Source organism: Dicentrarchus labrax, unplaced genomic scaffold, assembly GCF_905237075.1.
Source record: "Dicentrarchus labrax unplaced genomic scaffold, dlabrax2021, whole genome shotgun sequence".
Taxonomy (NCBI): Eukaryota; Metazoa; Chordata; class Actinopteri; family Moronidae; genus Dicentrarchus; species Dicentrarchus labrax.
In genome coordinates, this window is record NW_026136713.1 from 13132492 (window position 1) to 13155101 (window position 22610).

Below are 22610 nucleotides of genomic sequence, written 5' to 3' on the forward strand. Positions count from 1 at the left end.
AGGAAAGCTAGCTGCTGATAACAAATTGAAATGGAAAATAATCATTAGTGGCTACCATGTAATATTTAGGAGGATCTATTGGCAGAAATGGAATACAATATTCATAGGTATGTTTTCATTAGTGTATAATCATCTAAAAATAACAACTGAATAACAATAAACGTGTCTCAGTTACCATAGAGTCCATGGAGTCCGCCATGGGACAAACCAAAGGCGGTGTTCAGTTAGTTGCAACTCTGCAACTTCACCGTTAGACGCCACTAAATCCTACACACTCGTCTCTTAAGACCAAGGCTCTTCTTTAGACTTGCATACAAAATACAACTATGTTTCAGATGTTACAGAGAGTATGTGTGTTTGTATCTACAAGAACAATAATGAGGGTAAAAGTAATGAAGCAAGTTTTAATTTCAGTGCAATGTCCTGTGCCATGAGTATAGCGCAGAAAAACATTTTGTGCTTGCGCAAATCTGCATGCTTTAAGGTTTTACATCTGTGATTCAATTATTCTGTTTGTGTGTGTACTTCTTACACGCAGACACACATGCTTATGCACGTGTCTGATATAAAGGCTTTCTGGAGCATGAAATAAGCTCTCCTAGGGAACACTGAAGACGAGAGTGGCTGATGTCCCCTGCTATTTCTTAATTAAGTTCACGCAACTCTCATCTTAAAATCGTAAATGTCACCTCAGAGCTGTTGGCTATCGTTCCGGTCCTTCCTCTTGGTTATGGCTCTTAAGTAAAAATGCTGAGGCACAGTCTGAGTAATGCAGCACTTGGCCATACTCTTTTGAAGATTCTCTGAGTGAAGGGCTCTGTAAGTACAGCAGTTGGTCATTTATTATTTTGTTATCCCAAAGATAAACTCAAGAATGTAATTTTGTTCTAACTGTCACAGTGAAACAAAAAAAGCAGTGTATCAACTGTCAAAACACGGAGCATTTTCCCAAGAGTTTCTTTTCCTAACAGGTAAATAGATTCTCTTTTCTTCTCCTTCTCCCCTCCCTCTACTTCCTCTGCCTCTATATCACACCCAAGGATGTGTGATGTGTGTGTTTGTGTGTATGTGTGTATGAGTGTATGTGTGCATGATGTGCTCTAGACTGTGATGAGCTGAGAGGAGGCAACTCAACGATAAGAAACATATCTGTGCTCAGCACCTGCCTGCCTGCCTCCTGACTGACTGACTGACTACACAAGCCGATTGCATGTGGAGTCCCTCTCATTGTCACAGCAAAAAATCCCCAAAACTATAATGACGAAATAAAGTGGAGCATGCAGACTTTAAGGCTCAGGTTTTTTTTTTTTTCTCCAGTGAATGCATTTCTTCCCACATGCCATGAAAATTAACCACATCATAAAACTTTTAGGTGAAAAAGAATTTTCATTATTTGTTGTTCTGACTTCAACATGTAATCAATCCCGAGGAAAGATGAGAGTAAAGTTGCGGCTTTGAAGATGAAACAGCCCCTCGCCTCAAAAACAAACAAATTTTGTCTGAACCCTACAAGCCTCAGTGCATTTGTCACTGTGTAACAAAAAGCTGCAGTAATTTTGCTGACAGGTTAGCTTCTGTCAGTACGGTTATACGCCTTTCAGCGTGTTTTACCTCTGCTGTAATGGCCCTGCCAACTCCCATCTTGTGTTCCAAACACATACAGCTCCTTTTTGTTGGGACACTCTAGATATCTTGTGTCTTCTCTGTAGCACTGACTATATTACCTTGAATGGTTCATAAGCACACGATCTGTAATTCTAGCCACTGTTTGTGCTCGGTTTGGTTTGGTTTGTGTCTGCAGCTCAGTGGAGCAGCAGAGAGAAATGCCATTTTGTAAGTGTATCACAAAGTTCAGTTGTTAATTATCTTAATGCAATCAGACATTTGTTTGTATTAGGTTCAGAGGAAAAGACTTGAGCGTGATGCTGACATGCCTGCAAACCATCTCTGGCTCCAGATATTGCTACCAATGACACCACTCACACCAACCATGGTCTCCAATTGTATTAACTTTAAACTATATTCCAAGGAGCTTCATATGTTAACATATCTTTGTCCCCCCCCACACACCATAACCAAGGTCCTTTAATTTACCCACCTCGTCTCCGACTTCCCTGCTGTTCCTTCCTTTCTTCTCCCCCACATCCAAATGCACGTAAAAAAAACCGATATGTTGCACTAACCCTCTCCTGCCCCTGTCACAACACCACCACTTTGCAATCAACTTTGCTTTCTCACACTTCACACACATGGCTGAGCACACACTATCACACAACGCCGATGAGGAGAGTAGGCAAGCGGTGACAATTAGCCAAGACAGGGCCGGGGCCTCATGGAGAGAGGCAATGAGCAGCCAGTGAACACCTCCAAGCCACTGCAAGTCTTCTGCAAGTCCTTCACTGTAACAAGGAAGGGAAATTTAACATTACCTGTGAGATGAGTCATTAGCGGCATCTTCCACAATTTTATGACAGCCTTTGCACCTAATTATGAAGAGATGGATACATTTTAGTTTCTGTCATTAAAGAGGTTGGAAGGGAAAAAAATATATTCCTGAGTCAAAGAACAGCTGAAATTACTACAAAGTGACAAGCCTACACAAAAGAGTCCTAGGCTTATTATCTGTGACTCAAATAGACTCATATTTCTCCCATTCTCGCCTTCACCGTCATGACACAAATGTTCCCCAGTGCACTGTAGGAGCTGTGTACCACTCTTTATGCAATAGAGGCGATTTTACTGATTGATCCCTTCAAATGGTCCTGCAAAAGGTTCGATATGACAGACCACCCAGGGCATTACCTGCAATCTTGTTGATTATCTCCACATTCACATCGATTATCATGTGGTTCCCTCCCCCCTCATACTCAGTTATCACTCTGTGGTTGCTGATACGGAGCTGCATTATTGATCGCAGCCCATTAACAGGGATAAAAGTGCACAGTTGCTGCCTGATTCATCACAACTCATGGTGGAGCCATCACTCAGTGGGCCACCTACACTTGCATCTGGAATAAACATCCGTCCACAGGTACACTTTGCACCTTGTACCGAATTCTGGGAGTTTATTGGAACATAAAAGAGCATAAATGCTGCTAGACTCTTCCCAAAGAGAGCGTGTGACAGGGGGTATACAGTGTTTGTCAAAAACAAAACAATAAAAGTAAAGCAAATGCTGTGAATGCTTATAGAATTAATAATAAAAGTGTACATTTTTCTGGCTTTGGTACTGTGTCACCAGCTGGAACAACAAACAAACATTTGGTGCTGGAAATGTCAGTGTATCATGGCTGCAGAGGGACAGTGTCATTGATTGAACAGTGGCTTAGCACTAAGAGAAATTCACTGAGCATACTTATTTATTCTTAATAAAATATATAATATCGAGGAAGCATTTTTTTTCAAATATTGAACACTCTGACTAATGCTAGCAAGCGAATTATACATGACAATGACAACCGCAACAAGAATTGCATGCAGTCAGCGGTTCTGCTTCAATGCAATAGTCAAGCTCTTTTGGATATGTGCACCACAGCAAGCTACATATTCCTCTCCCCTCTCCTTGCCCAGGGTGCATTAAATGGATTAAAGCACTAAGAGCAGCCAAGCATATATTCATTTCCTCCACACTGAGGGTGAGAGCAACAGACAGCAGACGGCATATTATGGAGTGTCACAAAGTCCCTGGACCATCTCACCAAATCAAAGACGGGAGATTAAAATCTTTAAAGTAGATACAATCTTCTTCATTAAGCAGCTTTGATGCAGCAGTGTTTGTTTGCATTTTGCCCAAGATAGCAGAAGTTACAGGAGTTATAAAATAAAGGCCAATGCTGTGTACACAGTCGGCTGAGTATTTTTCTGCACAATTGATCGCTTTCATTTTGTAAAACTGAGGATCTTCGTTTCAGTATTCAGTGTAATGCCTTCATAACAGCAGAACGATACTGAAGCAACTTGACCGATGTATGTCTGCCTTATTGCAACATAAAAAATAGCAATGTTAGGAAGCTAACTTTCAATTGCTTGATTCACAGATTGTTTTATTCTTTTTGCAATACGGATGTTCTAATACATTTATATGTCTATATATATATATATATATATATATATATATATATACACCAATCAGCCATAACAACCGCAGCTATGCAGCCCCATACACGACAAACTGTGATGCACTGTGTGTTCTGACTCTTCTATTAGAACCAGCATTAACTTTTTCAGCAGTTTGAGCTACAGTAGCTCGTCTGTTGGATCCGACCACACGAGCCAGCCTTCACTCCCCACTGATGCACAGTGAGCTTTGGCCGGGTACACCCCACAAGAGCTGCAGTTTTGGAGATGCTCTGACCCGGTCGTCTAGCCATCACAATTTGGCCCTTGTCAAAGTCCCTCAAATCCTCAGGCTTTCCCATTTTATCTGCTTCTAACACATCAACTTTGAGGACAAAATGTTCACTTGCTGCCTAATATATTCCACCCACTGACAGGTGAACATGATAACCAGATAAGCAGTCTCTAACTGCCACTAGAGGTCACTGGACTTATCTCTTCTGTCTCTGACAAAATTACATTAAACACCTATGCATTGGCAAATGTCTAAGGAAATGTCATTGTTGCCCAGGTTATGTTCACTGGCAATGTTACAGATATTTTCTGTTCACACCTTGACCACACAATCTGGTATGATCGACCAACATATTTTGTAATATTGTGTGATTGCATTGGAATATATAGGAGATGATGATACTACAGTAAAGATGATGTAGCACCACTGTACCACTCTGTAAGAAAAGCCCTGTTGCCACATTTGAATTTGTTACTTTGTTCAAGAGAGATAGACGGATGGAACAACATGGTTTTGAAAACAACTGTGGCAACACATTAGAAAACCTCAAAGAGAACAACAGCTACACAGTTGCTGCACAGTGGTGGACTTCAGTCCAAGCTGAGGCAGGGGACGAGTGAGGCCTGGCTGAAAGCAAGCAGGCAGGCGGCTGGAGCATGGCAACCCAGCAGCCCAGATAATTACACACCCTGATGGAGCAGCCACTTGGTATTCTCTGCACACCCACTAAAACATACCAGCACTAGATAAGTCGGTGGTAAGAGAGTGAGACAGAGGGAAAGAAAGGGAGGGAGAGCAGCTTCAGAAGCTCCCAGACCAGCCAGTCTCAGACAGCAGGGAGGCTGGGTTACAAATCTGAACCTAAGCCGCCTGACAGACAAAACCAAAATGCTAAAGGACCAAATCTTACATTTCACTCAGTGATGTATAACCTTCAGAATGAGTGGAGTCAAGTCAGTACACAGAAGCACAGCCAGGAAGTTGGCCAGGAAAACACACAGGGAACTGAACACATTTTCTACCACAAAATTGTTGAAATCTGAGGTACACAAGAGGGTACTGATTTAAAAACATCTTTAATATCTTGTGGCTTTTTACTCACATTAACAGTTAAAAAACATGCCTAATCACTACTCTCTTGAGTTCCTCAAATTTCTTCAACAATTCTAAACTAGTAGGATCCCCAAACGGAAGCGCACCAGAGGGACACCTTTTTTCACACCTGAGCAGCACTCCATGCAAATTGTTTTGTGACTAATTTTCTACCATGCAGTGTAGCCTACACCGATCAGGCATAACATTATGAGCACTGACAGGTGAAGTCAATAACACTGATTATCTCGTTATCATGGCACCTGTCATTGGGTGGGATATATTAGGCAGCAAGTGGACATTTTGTCCTCAAAGTTGATGTGTTAGAAGCAGGAAAAATGGGCAGCCTCACGCTGAGGTACTTTCACAAGGGCTAAATTGTGATGGCTCGACGACTGGGTCAGAACTGCAGTTCTTGTGGGGTGTTCCCAGTCTGCAGTGTTCAGTACCTCTCAAAAGTGGTCCAAGGAAGGAAAAGCGGTCAACCAAAGACAGGATCGTGGGCAGCCAAGGCTCATTAATGCATGTGGGGAGCGAAGGCTGGCCCGTGTGGTCCGATCCAACAGACGAGCTACTGTAGCTTAAATAGCAGAAAAAGTTCATGCTGGTTGTGATGGAAAGTCGTCAGAACACACAATGTGTCGCAGTTTGTGATGTATGGGGCTGCATAACATTATGATCACCAGTGAAGCCCAGGTGGTCATAATGTTATGGCTGATCAATGTATATGGCACAGCAATGCGTTTTCTTCACTGGAAGGGCACCCTAGAGGGCACAGCATCACATTTCCTCCATTTTAAGGGCACCCATTAGTGTACTGCGTCACCTTTTTTTTCCCACTAGAAGGGCACTCTTATGTATTCCTAATGTAATAGTAGGGTGGAGCAAAGAGGTCAGACTGGATATTGTGGTTAATGAGGTGTTGTACTTGTGTGTCCACACCTTGTCATTATTGCATATAAATGAAAGATAAGGGCATAACTGTTGTACAAACTGTTGTTGCAGCAAAGCTTATTAATATTCTCTTTTCAGCTTCTTTTGTTGCTGAGTGGAAATGTACAAAGGAGGAAAATAGAGCTGGGTACATCACTCTGTGTGCCGCTAAGCACAATGCATGAATTAATATTACACAAATAGAGTTTGTGGAAATGTGTCTGAGTCAGAAAATTTGTTTACACTGTGTGAAATGTATAACTGAATATTAGTCAAAAACACAAATATAGAAAATGGTGAGTGTGTGGGAAATGAGCTGCATGCTGCACACTGCGGGAGAAGACCACTTTATTGGTAATCACAAAAGGGTGGAGTTGGGAGGGGGGGTTGATATCTCATGGGTGACAGCGATAGGAGGAGGAGGGGGCAGCAGCCATGCTGTATTTGGTAGAGAATGAATGTCACTCTGTGTCGTTCCGCTGTCAGGCGAGCTGCTGAGAGCTGTGTGCTTCACTGAAGGGTGACAGCAAAGAGACAGAGCCGCACTGCTGCTGTCACGGCTACTCTGCCTCTTAGTTTTCAGCTGTGGGCAACTGGCTGGTGTGACTGGCTGCAGGCTGCTGGACCCGATTGGCTAATCATGTCATTTTCACGATGTATGTGAAAGCTATAGTCAAAGCCAACTTTTAGCTAATGGTTTCATTTACAGAACCCCGCGTGGAGGATGCTGGAGTTTTAGATTTAGTAAAGGTCAGGTGTATTAGCCTTTGGTGGTAGCTAGGTCACGTTGCCAACACTTAAAGCTTCTGTCTTATTTACAGTATTCATACACCTTGAAAGGTCAGGTAAATAACAAGAAATAGATCAGGAATTGATGAAAAGGTTTGAATAAGCACACAATCTGTACAGTGCAGAGTCCCGTCACAGCACAGGCTGGTTGGTAGACTTTGGGGAGAGAATGCTATGCAGGCCTGACTCTCTCTTTTCAGCTCCTGACTGATGAATCAAATGTAGTCAAGTGGAACCTCCCCAGCCAGAGAACATAGATTCAAAATAACCAGCCAGGGAAACTGCATCTTCCTGCTATGTAAGGAAGCTTATTGAACTATGACGGCTGTTTTTTTTTTTTTTTTTTTTCCTGAGCTGCTATTTCACTTAGGAAATATTTCTCATTGCTTATTTCTCTGCTCCATATTTCATTTTACATATTTCTGTTTTACTGCCCCGTGGCTCTTTTTAGTTTTTAAACTAATTATCTAGTGTTGCTCTTTTTTCACAACCACCACACTATAATTTAAAAGTAAGCAAACACAGAAGTGTTGTTTTGGAGATATATAACAGATTTGGGGGGTTAAAATGTGTAAGTATATTATTTAATTAGGTTTTGCCTATTTTATTTCATTTTATTTTAATTTATGTCCATTGGACTAACAAGCAAACATCTGACTCAGTACAGTGTCTGCCTCTCATATATACTGTATCCATTTTAGCTTCAGCAGAGCAACGAGTGTGCTGTCTCATTGATGGGTAAAGTGGACCCACATGGAAGGTTAAGAAGATTGCCTCTGTGGTGTTCGCCGTGCTATGGAAAGGCAGCTCTGTACACTTGGCTGCTTCCACCTCTCTCAGTTTAAAAAAACTCTTCTTGCTACTGGTCTTTAGATGCAGCTCATCCTAGAAGGGGATTATTGCCCCATGTAATGTATCACAGGTATACAAAACATTCTCGATTTCATGGTAAACTGGTAAATGACCTCTGAAAAACTTGAATTCAGAGAAATAAAGGGCAAGAAGAATACCAATATTGTTTTGGCTTTCATCAGACAGCACCGTCATGTTTGCCTTAATATTTATGACCTCTATGGTTGTACCGCAGTTTCAGAACAGCATTAAAGTCTGCCCCTTGCCCTCTATAAATATATTCTTTATGGCCGGGAAAGTGAGGGAAAGTCGTAACAAGCTATTACATGGATGAGCTGCATTTCCTTAACCTCATCCGCCTTTTATCAACCAAGATTCTGCTCAGTGACCCGCAGAGACCGTCAGAGCTGAACATCTGTTTGGCTAACCTCCCCCACCCATCTCTCCTCTGTGACAGGCCGGCTCTTAACTACCACGCTGATCCATCACGGCTCCTTGTCCCTCCTCTCCATATCTGTCCATCCAATGCGTCCGTCCGTATGCCAGAGAAGGCCATGCTATTGATCTCAACTCAATGAAGCAGGCTCAAGGTCTTTACAGCAAATCTGTGTTTTAACTGACTCAGGCTGAAGGAGAAACCCGCTGTCAGACAAAGTTTTGTCACAGATCGTGACAAGGTCTGTGCTGAACTATGTGGGCCGACTGTCAATGTTAATGGTGCAGCTGTAACTGTAAACCTCAGGCACTAAAAAGAAGTAATTCACGAGACTTGATGCAGGAGCTATTTCTCTTCTAATAACTATGCTCAGGGCCGGTGCCTTCAACAACTGGTTTGTCCCTGTGTGCCTGTGGGAGTCAGTTAGATTAGTTTACAGGGCTGTGACTAGCAATTATTGTGTGTTCATTATTAATTAATCTTCCAGTTATGTTCTTGGGTAAGTGATAAGTCATTTGGTCTCTAAAAAGGTAGAATATAGTGAAAACATTACAGTTTCCCTGAGTTCAAGATAACGTGTTTAAATGTCTTGTTTTGTCCCACTATCAGTCCAAAACCCAAAGAGTTTACAATTACATAAAAGAGAATACCAGCAAATATATACATTTGAGATGCTGGAACAAATTATTTTTTGTGTTTCACTTATAAAATTACTTAAACTAGAAATAAATTGCCCATAGCAATTATTTTTGTTTAGTAATTGATTAATCACCTAACTGCTTGAACTCAATTTGTAATATTTACCTTGCCCTGAGAGAAGACATAATCCAAACTTTACAGATTTCCGTATTTGCTTTATGATTATAGATTAGAATACAGCATATTTTTACCTCCTGATTAGTAAAAGCCAGTAAGAATTAGGGCTTAAAGGCTTAAAAAATGATTTAATCAATTACTGTTTTTGTTATATCTTACTTGTTTTAGCCAAATATCAGTCAAAAACCCCAAATTATTCAGTTTACTGTAAAGATATTCAATTTACTATCATATATGGGTTTTAAAAAAGCATCAATTCCTCACACTGGAAAAACGGCTGGCAAATTTGCTTGAAAAAGCACTGAAACAAGTATTATTAAAATAATTGTATTTTTTTCCACTGACTAATCAATGAATCGCTTCAGTCCTACATGTCTCAAAATGAAACAAGGTATCAGAATTACATGGTAATTATTTTGCAAGTGAAATAAAACTAAAGAAAATAAATTCACCCATATGATCTGCAGCCTTCTATAGACAGCAGTGAGGGATATGGAGATATTATAACCTTTGCTCCTGTCAGAGTGAACTTCTTGGCTGGCGCCAGCACTCTTTTACTGAGAGGTTGTGGGGTTAAGCTGGTCTGGAAGGTGGGATATTAATTTCCATGTTGTGGTGAAGGTCATGTGGTGCCATGATCACATTAATAATGTAGGAGTGAGTCAGAGGAGCAGCTAAGCCCAAGACCAACAGGTCAGCCAAGTCCGGTCAAGTGGAGCAAAGGGAGTCTTTAAACATGTGGCCAAGCAGATGCTGTTATTTTATCATATTTTTATGTCAGGATGTGATGGAGATTGTGTTCCCCTCATCCCCAGTGAGGATAACAGAGTGCTAACTCCTGGGTTTTATCCAATGCCTGGGCGGACTGATTATGTTTTTAGGCTCATTCAGTTTTTGCAGAGCTACATGAAGCTCAAACAGAAATGATTGTCATTCACAACATTTATATTCATCATATTAGGAATAAAGCTGCCTCCTGCGTGACATGAATAGGGTCAGTCTACACTACCTTTAAATGCCAGTTATAATAATGGTACATGGAGAGCCTAATATTTTCTGAGGTGGTAAAAAGTTAGAGTAACATTGCTTCAGATTAAATATAAAAATAACATTGTGTGAGTAACAATACGAAAGAGATCTAGCCTTTAACAAAATATAGGAATAGAGAAAAATGTAAACACACACTGAATTAATCACTGATTTGTGACATATATAGATACATACTGTTTATACTGTTCAGATAACACTATAGGACATAGAGTGATGAAACCTATCCACTCTCATTAATTTTCATTTGTCTTGGTTGAGGTGCTAAAGAAAACAGAGAGGCTAGTTATTTTGAGGAGGATGAGAGAGATGTAGAGTGAGTTCAGTCCAGGTAAGAATGATAGGATGTCAGTTTGTTAACAAAGCTACCGCTTCCTCAAAGGGTTTATTTTCCACGTTTACATTTGCACTTGTTGCTTAATGGACTTTTGGAGAGGAAACCAAAATTATATCCTGTACCCTCCTCAAGGTTGTGAACTCCATTGTGAAGAAGTCACATCCACTCCAAACCCCATTCATTTTTTTTTTAGATCCTTCTTAACCTTTTACCATCGCCACCTCCAAGACAATAACACATTGCAGAGAAACACAATAAATAAAACACACGCGGGAGAAGCATATATCCCTCTTTTATGATAGCAGTTTCTTTCCCTAAGTTTGCTCTCATTCAAAACTTTTCCCAAGATGGTCATCATCTTTTGCTTTCTTGCTCTTAGAGGGTCTTAGGATTCCAGCCCATATGGGTGCATATAGTCTGCTGTGGTCATTTCAACACTTGAATACATCGTATAACCATTTCTCAGATCCTATAGAGCAGCGACTCCCAATCTGTCCTGTCAGATGAGCTCAAATATACCTTTACCAACACCACCTGACATATTCCAAATATGTTCATTTTAATTAATTTAGAATTTTTGTTTTTTAAAAACTATTTCGATTTTGAATGTTTGGTCTCTTTTTTCTTCGTTTCATTGGATCAAGTTTACACTCATGCTACTACCACTCAGCAGAAGCTGGACATTTTAACCATTTACTTAATGCTATTTCAACTGTTTTGCTCTCTCGCTAACTAGTTTTTATGCAGTCTCGATCACAGTACGAGGTGTTACAACTGACTCAGATTAGTGGGAGGTGTGTCCCGCTTATCATAGCTGGGCTGGGTATCATTGCTATAAAACTCATTCATCTGCTCAGAGACGCTCAAATACTTACAACTGTGCAACTATACACACATTGAAAGAAGCACAGCGATGTATACACACCTGTGATTTTGTGCGACTCAACCCCAACAGCATCTTTCTCCACTCAGATTAACCTAAATAAAAATTATATTCCTTTACGCTTGCTGGCCTAAAGGGTCGGGGGTGGATGTTTGTACATTGGATAGTGCAAATAAAGAAAGTGGCTAATTGCTTAACAAGACCAGAAAGGTAAAGGTAAAGTCAAACATTCAGTGGACTTTTTCCACATAATTTACAGCCCGTAGAGCTGATGCTCTCTCTCCTAGCTGCATCAATCACCACTCAAGCTGTTGCTTTTACCCACAACCACAATCCATTTTCAAATAGGCAGTCAGCTTTGGCTGTTAGACGAAAGAGACTGGGTGTGACAGATGGATAGACAGTGATAGAGAGAGGGGGGGGTCAGAGAGATTAACAGAGGAAAAAAAAAACAGAATCACTACAGGTGGGCAACAAGTTCAGAAAGTGAAAGTGAGAAACCCGTCAATGGCGCTCACTAAATGGATGCCATCTGGCTCTACTAGAGAGGAAAGGATGCAACCATGCTGGCAGGCAAGCCAGCAGGTGAACACAGCCAGAGACAGACAGAGGGATGGGTCCTGCAGCTGCAAAATCTTTGTGTCTGCATCTTTATTTCATATGACAGAAATGCAAGCAGCCAGCATGTCAAGTGAGGCTTAAAGAGATGAGCTGTTGTTGTTTACCTGGCAACAGCGATAAAAGGGGTTGGCTGGAGACTCGACTTACAAGAGTGAGAAAAAATGGGAAAAGCAGATTAGATGTGCGATACAGATAGGAAAGACGCAAGTCATTGTTAATGTAAATTTAAAAAAAAAACATCTCTGTGTATGCATGGCTGAAAGAAAACTGCTTTGTAATGGGGAAGGATAGAAGAGGAAGCAATGTGAGCTATACTTCACGTTTTATTTAAAGGACTGCCTAAGGTTTTAAATGATCCAATCCTGCAGATAAAATACATAATGAAAAGTTTATCAGTAAGGAAGTCCAGGACTGACTTTCATATATCAGCCTTCACTTTTCCCACATAATGAACTATGTAGTCCTGCAGGATTTCTGTGGGACTGGCCTGCAGTGAAAGAAAGGATTAGGCCCAGTGCCGATGGCTTCATTTGATGGGCTCTCTCAGTGCAAAGGCCTGTCCATCACCACAAATCCATAAAAAAAACAAAAAAAAAACAGCATAAATATGTAGCAGAGGTTTTATCACAGCAATTGAAAACAGATTGAAGACAGTGGCGAGCATGTCGCCAGAATGACTTTCATGTTTGCAGCTTCCTAGAGACTAGACATGTGACAGCCAGAGTATCTTTGTCCAGGAAGGCTCATTTCACAGTACACTGGGGAGATTATTGTGTCGCCTCTTTCATAATCCTAACAGGATTTTTGCAGATTCAAGGATTTGCTACATTTGATACAAAATGTTGGCAGTCTGCGCTCTAGGCTGACAGAGGATTTCTCTGTGATTGAATGGGAAGTATGGGTATGGAACATGACTTCATATACATATGTATGTAAAATTAGATATAGTAGTAGGATCCACCATCTTTACACTGCATTGCCCTTTTTCTAGTGTTTGTGGTCCAACATAATTTAAGCTATGGTTAAGCTGTATCTTGTTACAAAGTATAGCAAAGCATTAAGAAGTTGCTTACACTGCAGTTTTCTTCCAACTATTCAAACTATTATAACTATTCAGAGAAGAAAGTAAATCTGTCTTGGACACATTTAAACACTGCTTTTATGTAGATCAGGGATGCCTCAACTTTTTCCCTTGGAGGGCCATAGACCAAAAGCAAACACCCATTGTACTGTATTGTTAAGTAGGGATGTGCAGCTCCATTACTGAGGCTGATGCGATAAACATTTCGATGGACTGCCAACAATCCAATTCATGATACAATACAGCCCTATTGCAATGAAGGGCAACTCGACACGATTTGAGTCAACACAATGTGATTCAATGCGATGCAAAGCTATGTTATTCAACATGGTACAGATAGTTTTGAGTTTTATGGTTATTCTTTTGGTTCTTAAGCAGCTTGGAAACAGTTGAGAGAGGAGGAATCTAAATATAAAATTGTTTGTTACACATTATTGGTCACATTTCTAAATAATAAAAAGGCAGAGGTCCTCTACTAATAACTATATATAAATAATGAAAGATTTTACCAACGCAAAGATGCATCTTGAGTTAATCCCCAGTTATATCTGATGCACGCTTTTTTAATCAGGGTGGTCACATCTTGAACTTTCATACTTTTATTTGTACCGTTGAATCTTAAAATTACCAATACGATGTAAATGGTAATTGGTTTATTTTTAAATTTTTACTTTTTCTTTTGCTAGAAACATCTGGTGGCCAAATCAAATCTTAACCTCTGTATTTGTTTGATTTGTCTGAATCAACAGCTAAATGCATATGGTATATATGTGGCTAGTAAATTAGTCTAGTTTTAAATGGAAAAAATATGATATTATTGTATTGTATATCTGGCTATATTCCAATCCAAGTAATGCTAAACCTCTGTCAAATAAAACTTGATATATATGTAGCCAATGAGGGTCTACAGCCAGGATAGCAGCTCTGTGAGGCTGTACTTAGGCACAGTGGTGCTTTAAACTAAATGATAACACTAGCATAACAGGCTCAAGAAATTTAAATTTAAATTTAAACAGGTGAGGCTGTTAAAGGTAGCATAAAGTCATTAGGATTCATTGGGGACCATGAATATGTACAGCAATTCACCCAAGAGTTGTCGAGAGATCTCATTTGTGGATTGACTGACTGACCAACAGACCGCCATCCACAGAGCTACATGGATCAAATCTTGTAGACTACCTTTCACTATCACTGCTGCCATATAGCTTCAGTTTACATAATCAAAAGTAATAAAAGTCCTCAGAGCAGTTTTCTAGTATGGTACCACCACAAATTGAGCAACAGGGCATAATACCAACGATAGACTTCACAAGGGAAAAGTAATATTGAATTCACAAAATACCAGCGCTGATGCTGTTGCATTCTTATGTTTATAAATTATTTAGTCAGCTAGAGGATATAAACTCGGCCTGTTCATCTGTCTGTCAGTCATAAATAATCACTGAGATAGTGCTTACCTATTGTCTGGCTTCTCAAGGCAATGATCCAATAACATACAGTCGGTTATGACTCTCCTCAATTTCCAATTAGTGCTGCACAACTCCCTAGTTTCTGCAGTTGATTCCATCTCTGATTCAAATTATAATTTATAATTCAGGCATTTACCAGACGCAGTTAATCAGTGAGATTAACAATTAGTGCAACAGTAAAATAAGTGAAAATTCCTCAAGCATCAACAGGGTAAGTAGCCAGATAATTCAGAGTGCCAAGTGGAAGCGCCATGCTAATTGTCACTGGAATGGACTCTTTAATTCCTATTAAACCATAATTAAGAATCTACATTTGAGATGCAGCATCCAAAAGGCTAAGCTGCAACCCTTGCATGTGGGAATAGGCTAAACTAATTAAGTCTGAATAATGTTGCACAGGCAGAAATAATGTTGCATTCATTTACCCTAAAATCATAAATCAATGTTGTCGGGTTCAATGTCCTCCATATGCGTATCCCTGTTGTCAAGTTAGCTTTATCATTAAAGAGGCTACATATACCACATCACCATCTACCACAAAATTCCCGCCTAATGCATCTAATCAAATTAAGTGCAAGACATTTACGTTAAACAGATTAGGTTTTTTGTGTCTGTGTGTGTTGTAAACAGTGATGGCTGATTAAGGGCTAACAATGTTAGCCAACTCTCTCTTTAAGCTTGTATCTTCGAGGTCTCAACAAGATTTTTAGAGTCTTTTCATAATTTTGAATAGATAATAGAAAAATGTGGTCTGAGACAGATGCACAATGAAATAAGGCTCTCTTTAGCCCTTTGCAGCATCCCATATTAGCCAAGGATCACGCTAATTGGTTCAATAAGGAGAGACAACTTCCACAGAACAATTTAAGTACAGTTCAGATGAGAAACTGAATTAAGCTAAACTAAAAGGGAAAAAAAGGAGCTGGGTAAACTGAGCAACTGTGCTGGCTGGAAGAAGGGACCGTACGTGTATTCTGTCACAAAAGGTAAGGAGAGGCAACTTATTTACCCTCCTCAAGGGTTCTCAGTGGTATGTCTAATTTTCCTGAACAGGACTGCAGCTTTCAGCCTTTAGTATTTGTATTCACAATGGCTAAGATGTCCTTCATCTTTGCTAAACTAATTTTCCTTCTTTCACGGCAAATTTCCTGCAGAGTCCATCCAGTTTCCACAGTCGCTACAGCAGCTAAGGTCTGTTACTCTTTTCTCAAAAATGCATTTCAAGCCCACAGACACATTTCTGAATTGTCTGCACTTACGTAATGATATGTAACAAAGAACATTGGGCCATTATTTATGTTTTTCTTTTCTATTTAAAGAAAATTTAATGTGACTATATGCCTGTTCTAATGCAATGCCCTCCTTCCTGATCTAAGCAAGATATAGGCATTGGTCAGCAATAATACATAAAATTTAGCTGCAGGTGTTTTGACCAGGACCAGAGAGCACATTAGAACGTGCCTGTCACAACTGGAATTGAATTTAAGACTGTTTTATTGGTTTATAAAACATGAAATGATTCTGTCCCCCAGGGCATGTCTGATATGTACCAGGTATTTGCTAAGGCCAGACAGTAAAAGCTGTTTTTATTCATAAAACAAATCTGATTGAATTATAACCTATAAGTGCATGTCATTCTTTTATTCCTGTCTTATCTGGTTTTGTCTTAAATAGCAAGAACACGTTGCTGCAATGGACATTTATACTAATGCTGCATATTTATAGCAACCTTTTTTTATTTCTTTTCAACTTTTTATGAATTATGGTCGTGTTATACATGTACAATATATTAGTAATAATGCAATAATCCAATTCAGTTCAACATAACCACAAACTGTAGCCTCCAACAGAACCAAATACATCAATATTTTATAATACCTTATTAAAACCTGGAGGATAATATTTTATTTTTCAGAACTTATGTGACATTATGATTAATACTGGTTTAACAAACTATCAGGATGAACTAATAGACATGTCTCTTTAATTTATAACACTTTGTTATAATATATAGACTCCCTTAGTGATAATAAAAATGTTATCTCTGAATCATCTTGGCCAGACTTTGAGAAATGTCTCTCATTCTTCACAAAATCCAGAATCATAAACTAACAAACCTGAACTTCATAAATCAAACTTATTTGACACCAAAGCGGTGCTCTATGATGAATATACTGTACTTCTCCAAACTGTACCCTGTGTGATTTTAACCAAATGGGGAAATGTTTTTACGTCAAGTAGGATTGGCCATCAGTTCAAAGTTTCTGGGAACAAATAAAAATTTTATCTGAAACACTGTCATTGTTTTGCAAGTCACAAGTAAGTCTCAAGTCTTTGCAAGTCAAGACAGACAAGTCCTAGAGTCAGTTCCCAAGTTGTAAACTTTTGAGTTTCGAGTCCTGAACAAGTCACAATGCACTCTTCACCAAATGTAATTGTCACAACTGTAGCAGGGTAACAGGGAACACAAGAGAATTGGACCCAAAGACAGAGGCAGAGCTGGTGCAGCCCAGATGATTTCATAATAACAAAAGTGAAAGAATACAAGGCTTACAGGATTGTTGAGGCAGGCAAGGGTCAAAACTAGCAAAAGCAGTCTAACGATTAATCTAAAAGGGGCAGTCAATTAATCCAAAATCCAAAACATGAAGCAAAATGTCCAGGGTAGTGAGTCCAAAGAACACAGGGAAACACACTAGAAAGCTGTCCAGTTAGACTTCACATAAAGATGTATTGGCACTGAAGCAACGAATACACTGGTGAGGGGAAGGATAATTAGACACAGGTGAAACTAATTGGTGTTATTTTTTCCAACTGGCGCTCAATGACATAAGTTTACTTCTTCATAGTTCTCTCCAGCAACTTGATTGGATTGTGTCACAGTGGATCTTGGGAACTAGTGTTGACTTGCTGGGAATGAATAGCTTTAACATTGGTTGATTCAGAGAATTAAGGGAAATTAATTGATTTGTGGCACACTTTTTACTAACAACACTTCATAATATTACTTAATAACATATTTTGTTTCTTTGGACTTTGGGGAAGGTATCAAGTATTTTCAAGTCAAAAGGATCAAGATCAAGTGAAGTCATGTTTCATTGTGACTTCAAGCCTGTTTTGATTTTGTCAAGTTGAGTCTAAAGTCATTAAATCTGTGACTCAAGTCCAAGTCATGTGACTCGTGTCCACACATCTGACTTTAACCATTTGGCTATCACCATGTTGCTAAAAAGATGCTGGCGGTCAGGTGGCAATCACTGCACTTTCCTATTCATCAGTGGAATCACTCTTTAATAGAGTTTTCAGCTATGGAGTTCTCTGTTGCTAGGATGAATGAGGCAGGACAGATTATGCTCGGGGCTGGGAAGGAGCCACTTAATGCAGCTAGAACAATGACATCAATGTTTATTTTATTTTATTTGTTTCCTTATTTGCTCTGCAACGCATTGTTTTCGCATGTGTAATGTAATTTAGAGAAAGACCCACAGGGAAGGGGTTAGGTCAGGGATAAAGAGCAATTAAAGTTGCAGTGTATGCTTTCTGTTGCATTGCTTTATCTTGTGGAATAAATAAAAGTTGGTCACAAAATCAAACCTGTTGAACATCTGACCACACTAGAAATGAAGCTATTCAGCAATGCTGCTGTATGAAATGCAGTGTCCCTCCAGGTTAATGATAATCCTGTTAGAATGCAGGCCTGGGAGGATAATAAGTAAAAGGTCATTCCTCCCAGACCCCGAGGCCTGGTGAGGCTCTGCAGACTGGGACACTGGAGCAGAGCAGGTATGTGATTCCCTGACCTCTACTGCCTGAGGAAATGTTGGCATCTGGCCACAGTGGCTGCGGGGTGATCGGAGAGCGTCTGGCCACATCACTATTCTCATCCACCCACTATCCCTCCGTCCACACGAGCTTCAACAAGCAACTGAGAGCCGTAGTCATAGCAACGGGCAGGCATGCCGATGCCCTTGGGGATCATTTCTTGACAGAATTCCTCGGCGTCCTCTCTCAGTAAAAGGTCGGCCCCTCTGCTGAATGGCTGTTTATCTTTGCAAAAGTGTGAGCTTCAGTGTCCCCCGGCTACCTTCATCGCTTTCCCTTCTGTTCAGTTCTTCCTCACCACTTATTTTGAATGCCAATAACTCATCTCTAAATTAAGTGAACAATTTAAAGCTGTAAATTATGTGCAATTCACAAAGCCACAGGACAAAGACAGACCGAGGAGGACATATTCCTCAGTTTCTGATTCGATAACAGTTATATATGCTTGTATACAATGGCGTTGGTGGCACTGCACAATTTGTATTTCAAGCTGTATTTCAGTTTTCCTATTTGATTCTGATATGTACAAAAGATTCAGGGACTATCAGACTACAACAAATGCTGTGTGAATAATGGACAAGGTTGAAGTGCAGGCTAGATCACACAACAAGGATATTTATATCGTCTCCTTGTTGAGGTCACAAATCTTGGCTCTTCTGCACTGGAGAAGAGGTGCTGAGGAGTAACTGACATTCATAATGACACACACCAATCACACACACACACCTGATGAATGCCCAGTCACTGGCATCTCCTTAAAGGTCCAACAGAACGGGTGTCCCTTACAGCAACTGGAGAGGGAGACAGGTGGGGGAAAGAGAAAGTCATTAGAGGGACAGAAAGAAGGAGAATAAAATGGGGAGAGAAGTCACAATCCATGGGGAGAATCAAAGGAGAAAATAATCATTCTCTATCAAAAACATGTAATCCTTTTTAGCGGCAGAACCAGCTGGTGTAGCATCGTTTGTCACTGTTGTGCACCTTTGATACAGACAGATGATCCTTTGTAAGTCAGCTGAATATTGAATACAGAAATTTTTATTCAAATCTAATCTTTTTAAATGATTAGTATAATTGAAATTCAAAGCACACGTTGTGTAATGGATTTTTAGTCATGGACTGAGCTCAATATGAAGCCTATCTACGATACATCAACCCTCATCTGATACCATGACACAAGGTAGAGATCAGTAATGCATCACTGGAATTGTAAATGAGCCATGCTCCCCCATAAGCCACTGTTATCAGAAACAACAAGTGACAAGAATATGAATCTGAACTATTGACTAATGCGACTCAGCCTCCTGTTACTGACAGTTTGTTCTCTGCCTGTGGCACTCAGAAAGGTATTTGCTCTCAACAGTGTAACCCTGCATAATAATCCCGAACAGTGCTGTCATGCTCTTCATCTGTCCCTGTTTTAGCCCATCTGCACCATTAACATCATTGTCTCATCTTTAGTCAGCAATCATCAGAGTCCTAGATCACAGATACGAGCATAAATATCTGTCTCTCTTTCCCTCACACATTCATTTCCACCCTTTTTTTCTCTCATTTTTCTGCCACAAACACAGAAACCCACGTGCCACATACACACTCACACACAGTCTTTCAGTAATCTTGCTTTCACTGCCTCCCGCGCAGGCATCTGCAAAAGAGCATGTGTGGTTCACAGCAGTAGCTTGGTCCACACTGGGAGAGACTGGCAGATTCAGAAACCTTAAAGTGTTACATACTCTATGAGCATTATATTATGGGTCCTAGATAATTGCAGGTTCTCTAAAGGCAGGCCTCAAATGTCAGATGCTTTTAGCAACAAAAATGCCTACATTTTTACCTCCATACTGGATTTTTCAATATATATATTGTGAAAAATTTGTGAGGAGCCAAATTTAACTTGTTGACTTTCAATTTTGAATATTACATTTTTCAACTTCACATTTATAATTTTATTTTTCTGTGTAGCAGCATAATAAGATGTGCTCAGAAAAGCTGTGGTTTCAATCAAAAACTTACAAAAAAGTATTTTTACTGTGGAGATAGCAGGGTATTTTATTTCTTTGCTTGTCTCAACCTTTCTCTTGCGCAGGTGAATGATTGCGAAACAGAGAGCGGCCTTTGCAGTGCGACCTTGTCCCATGCTGCTCCCTCCTCTCAGGGGATGGCCAAGGTCCAGGATGGACACACGAACGCATGTGACAGGTACAAGATGCTACATACAACCATGACCCTGAATATTCCTCATTTCAAAAATGTATGTGGATATATCCCTTTTTATATATGAATGTGTGTGTGTGTGTGTGTGTGTGTGTGTGTGTGTGTGTGTGTACAGTTCTGCAATGTTAGAGGAGAGCCAGGATGGTATGGACAGTGGTACCCTAAGTCCTGCCTCAGCTCGACAGGTCACCATCCAGCGTCACCCTACTCAAGGCTTCGGCTTCATTGCAGGCAGTCAGAGGCCTGTCATTGTACGCTCCGTCTCTGCTGGTTAGTGTGTGTGTGTGTGTGTGTGTGTGTGTGTGTGTGTGTGTGTGTGTGTGTGTGCGCATGTGAGAAAGGGTGACAGAGCTCCCCAGGGGGGGTCCAAACTGTTTCAGAGCAGGCTAAGTGAATGGAAGTTTAAAAATGTTAGTTAGTTATTACATTAGTTATCAAAAGGAGATCACATAGGCTAAACATGGGTGATTTGGTTAAATAGATAGTTCATAGATAAAACATTTTTTACAGAATTGTACTGTTTTTTCTTCTATCTCTGAGTCAAAAACTAATAAATGCCTTAGGACAGACCTTTTTTAAAGTATTTGGTGTAGTCTGAAGGCATGTCAGACAGCGATGTTAGGCTGTCTTGGCTCAATTGTTGAGTGTCAGTGGGATCAAATTTCATAACCGTGGTCCTATAAGCATCCAGGACTTGAGTGAAACTATAAAAGTAAACTAGGGGGCTGTGAAGGGGCACTCTTTTCTAAGTTTTGTCTAAGGGGAGGCCCACAGTCTCAAACTTTGGAAAACCACTGAGATATAGCATACAGGGAGAGTGATGGCACTTTAAGTGGTGAGTCAAATTAAACTTTACTTTGGACTGCATGTATATGACTTTGTATGCTGGTGGCTGTGTCCCGTCTTATCTGCAGACGGTCCCTCCTTTGGCAAGCTTCTCCCTGGAGACCAGATCTTGGCCATAAACGAGGAGACGGTGAGCGACGCGCCCCGAGAGAGAGTCATAGACCTTGTAAGGTAACATCCTTTACTGTCCCAGGAGGGAGGGAGGGGAGGGGGAGGGTATGGGCCAGGGAACCAGCAACACGGGCAAGTGGAAGTAAAGAGCACATGGGTAAAAAGGGGGGAATAAAAGGAACAAGCTGTTTCTTATTGCTGGTGATGTGTTACATCAACACAAACCTGTGGATGAGTCAGTCCTTTTGCAGCTCAAGGACAGCGAGGAAATGGCAGATATAAACCCGGAGAAGCGCTCCAAATACCATGCTGTCCGTGGCGTTATCTAACCCACTCCACTCTCTGTTGTCTTTCCATAGACGCTGCAAAGACTCTATAGTTCTCACTGTGCTGCAGCCCCATCAGGTAGTATAATGGGACACTCACTCTCTTTCATGTTTCTCTCTCCCTCAGGATTTCTCTTACTCTTCAGCAGTCTTAACGCTTTTCCTGTCACTCTGAATCATACAGAAACACTGCACAGTATTCTGTCCCAGAAGTGCACACTAATGCAATGCTGACATAAATTAGTATTCATGGCCATGCCTACACATTAGAGTAATTTCTTTTTCTGGTAAGCCCTTTCAGAGCAGTTCTATGTAGGAATATAAACATCTCCATGAGACTTTATTAAATACATTTTGTGTGTGCATCTATCCATGTGGAGGGAATATAAATATACCATTTATTTAGCTGACTAACTGAACTGTATATTTTTATAAGATGAAATACTGATATGATACAAAAACATTTACTCTAATATAATTTTTCAATTTCATAATTTGGGCCTTGGAGTCCTATAGTCGTATGAGTTATGCAGCAGTTCTGCAAGGATTTGCCTGTGTTGGCTTTAAGTAGCTAACATTAT

At 40.2% G+C, this 22610-nt stretch overlaps 1 protein-coding gene across 6 annotated transcripts in view; it reads left to right on the top strand.

Annotated features, from left to right (window-relative positions):
- frmpd3 (FERM and PDZ domain containing 3) overlaps nucleotides 1–22610 on the top strand; it is an 84767-nt gene that overhangs the window by 45293 nt on the left and 16864 nt on the right. For 3 of the 6 annotated variants that reach the window (XM_051420377.1, XM_051420382.1, XM_051420378.1), the window contains exons 3-6: nucleotides 20619–20731; nucleotides 20862–21016; nucleotides 21661–21763; nucleotides 22063–22108. In XM_051420377.1, the coding sequence (XP_051276337.1) occupies nucleotides 20691–20731; nucleotides 20862–21016; nucleotides 21661–21763; nucleotides 22063–22108 (345 nt within the window). In that variant the 5' untranslated portion in view covers nucleotides 20619–20690. Of the gene's footprint in view, nucleotides 1–20618; nucleotides 20732–20861; nucleotides 21017–21660; nucleotides 21764–22062; nucleotides 22109–22610 lie in introns of those variants that run through there. The other 3 variants (XM_051420379.1, XM_051420380.1, XM_051420381.1) reach the window with 3 other exon arrangements.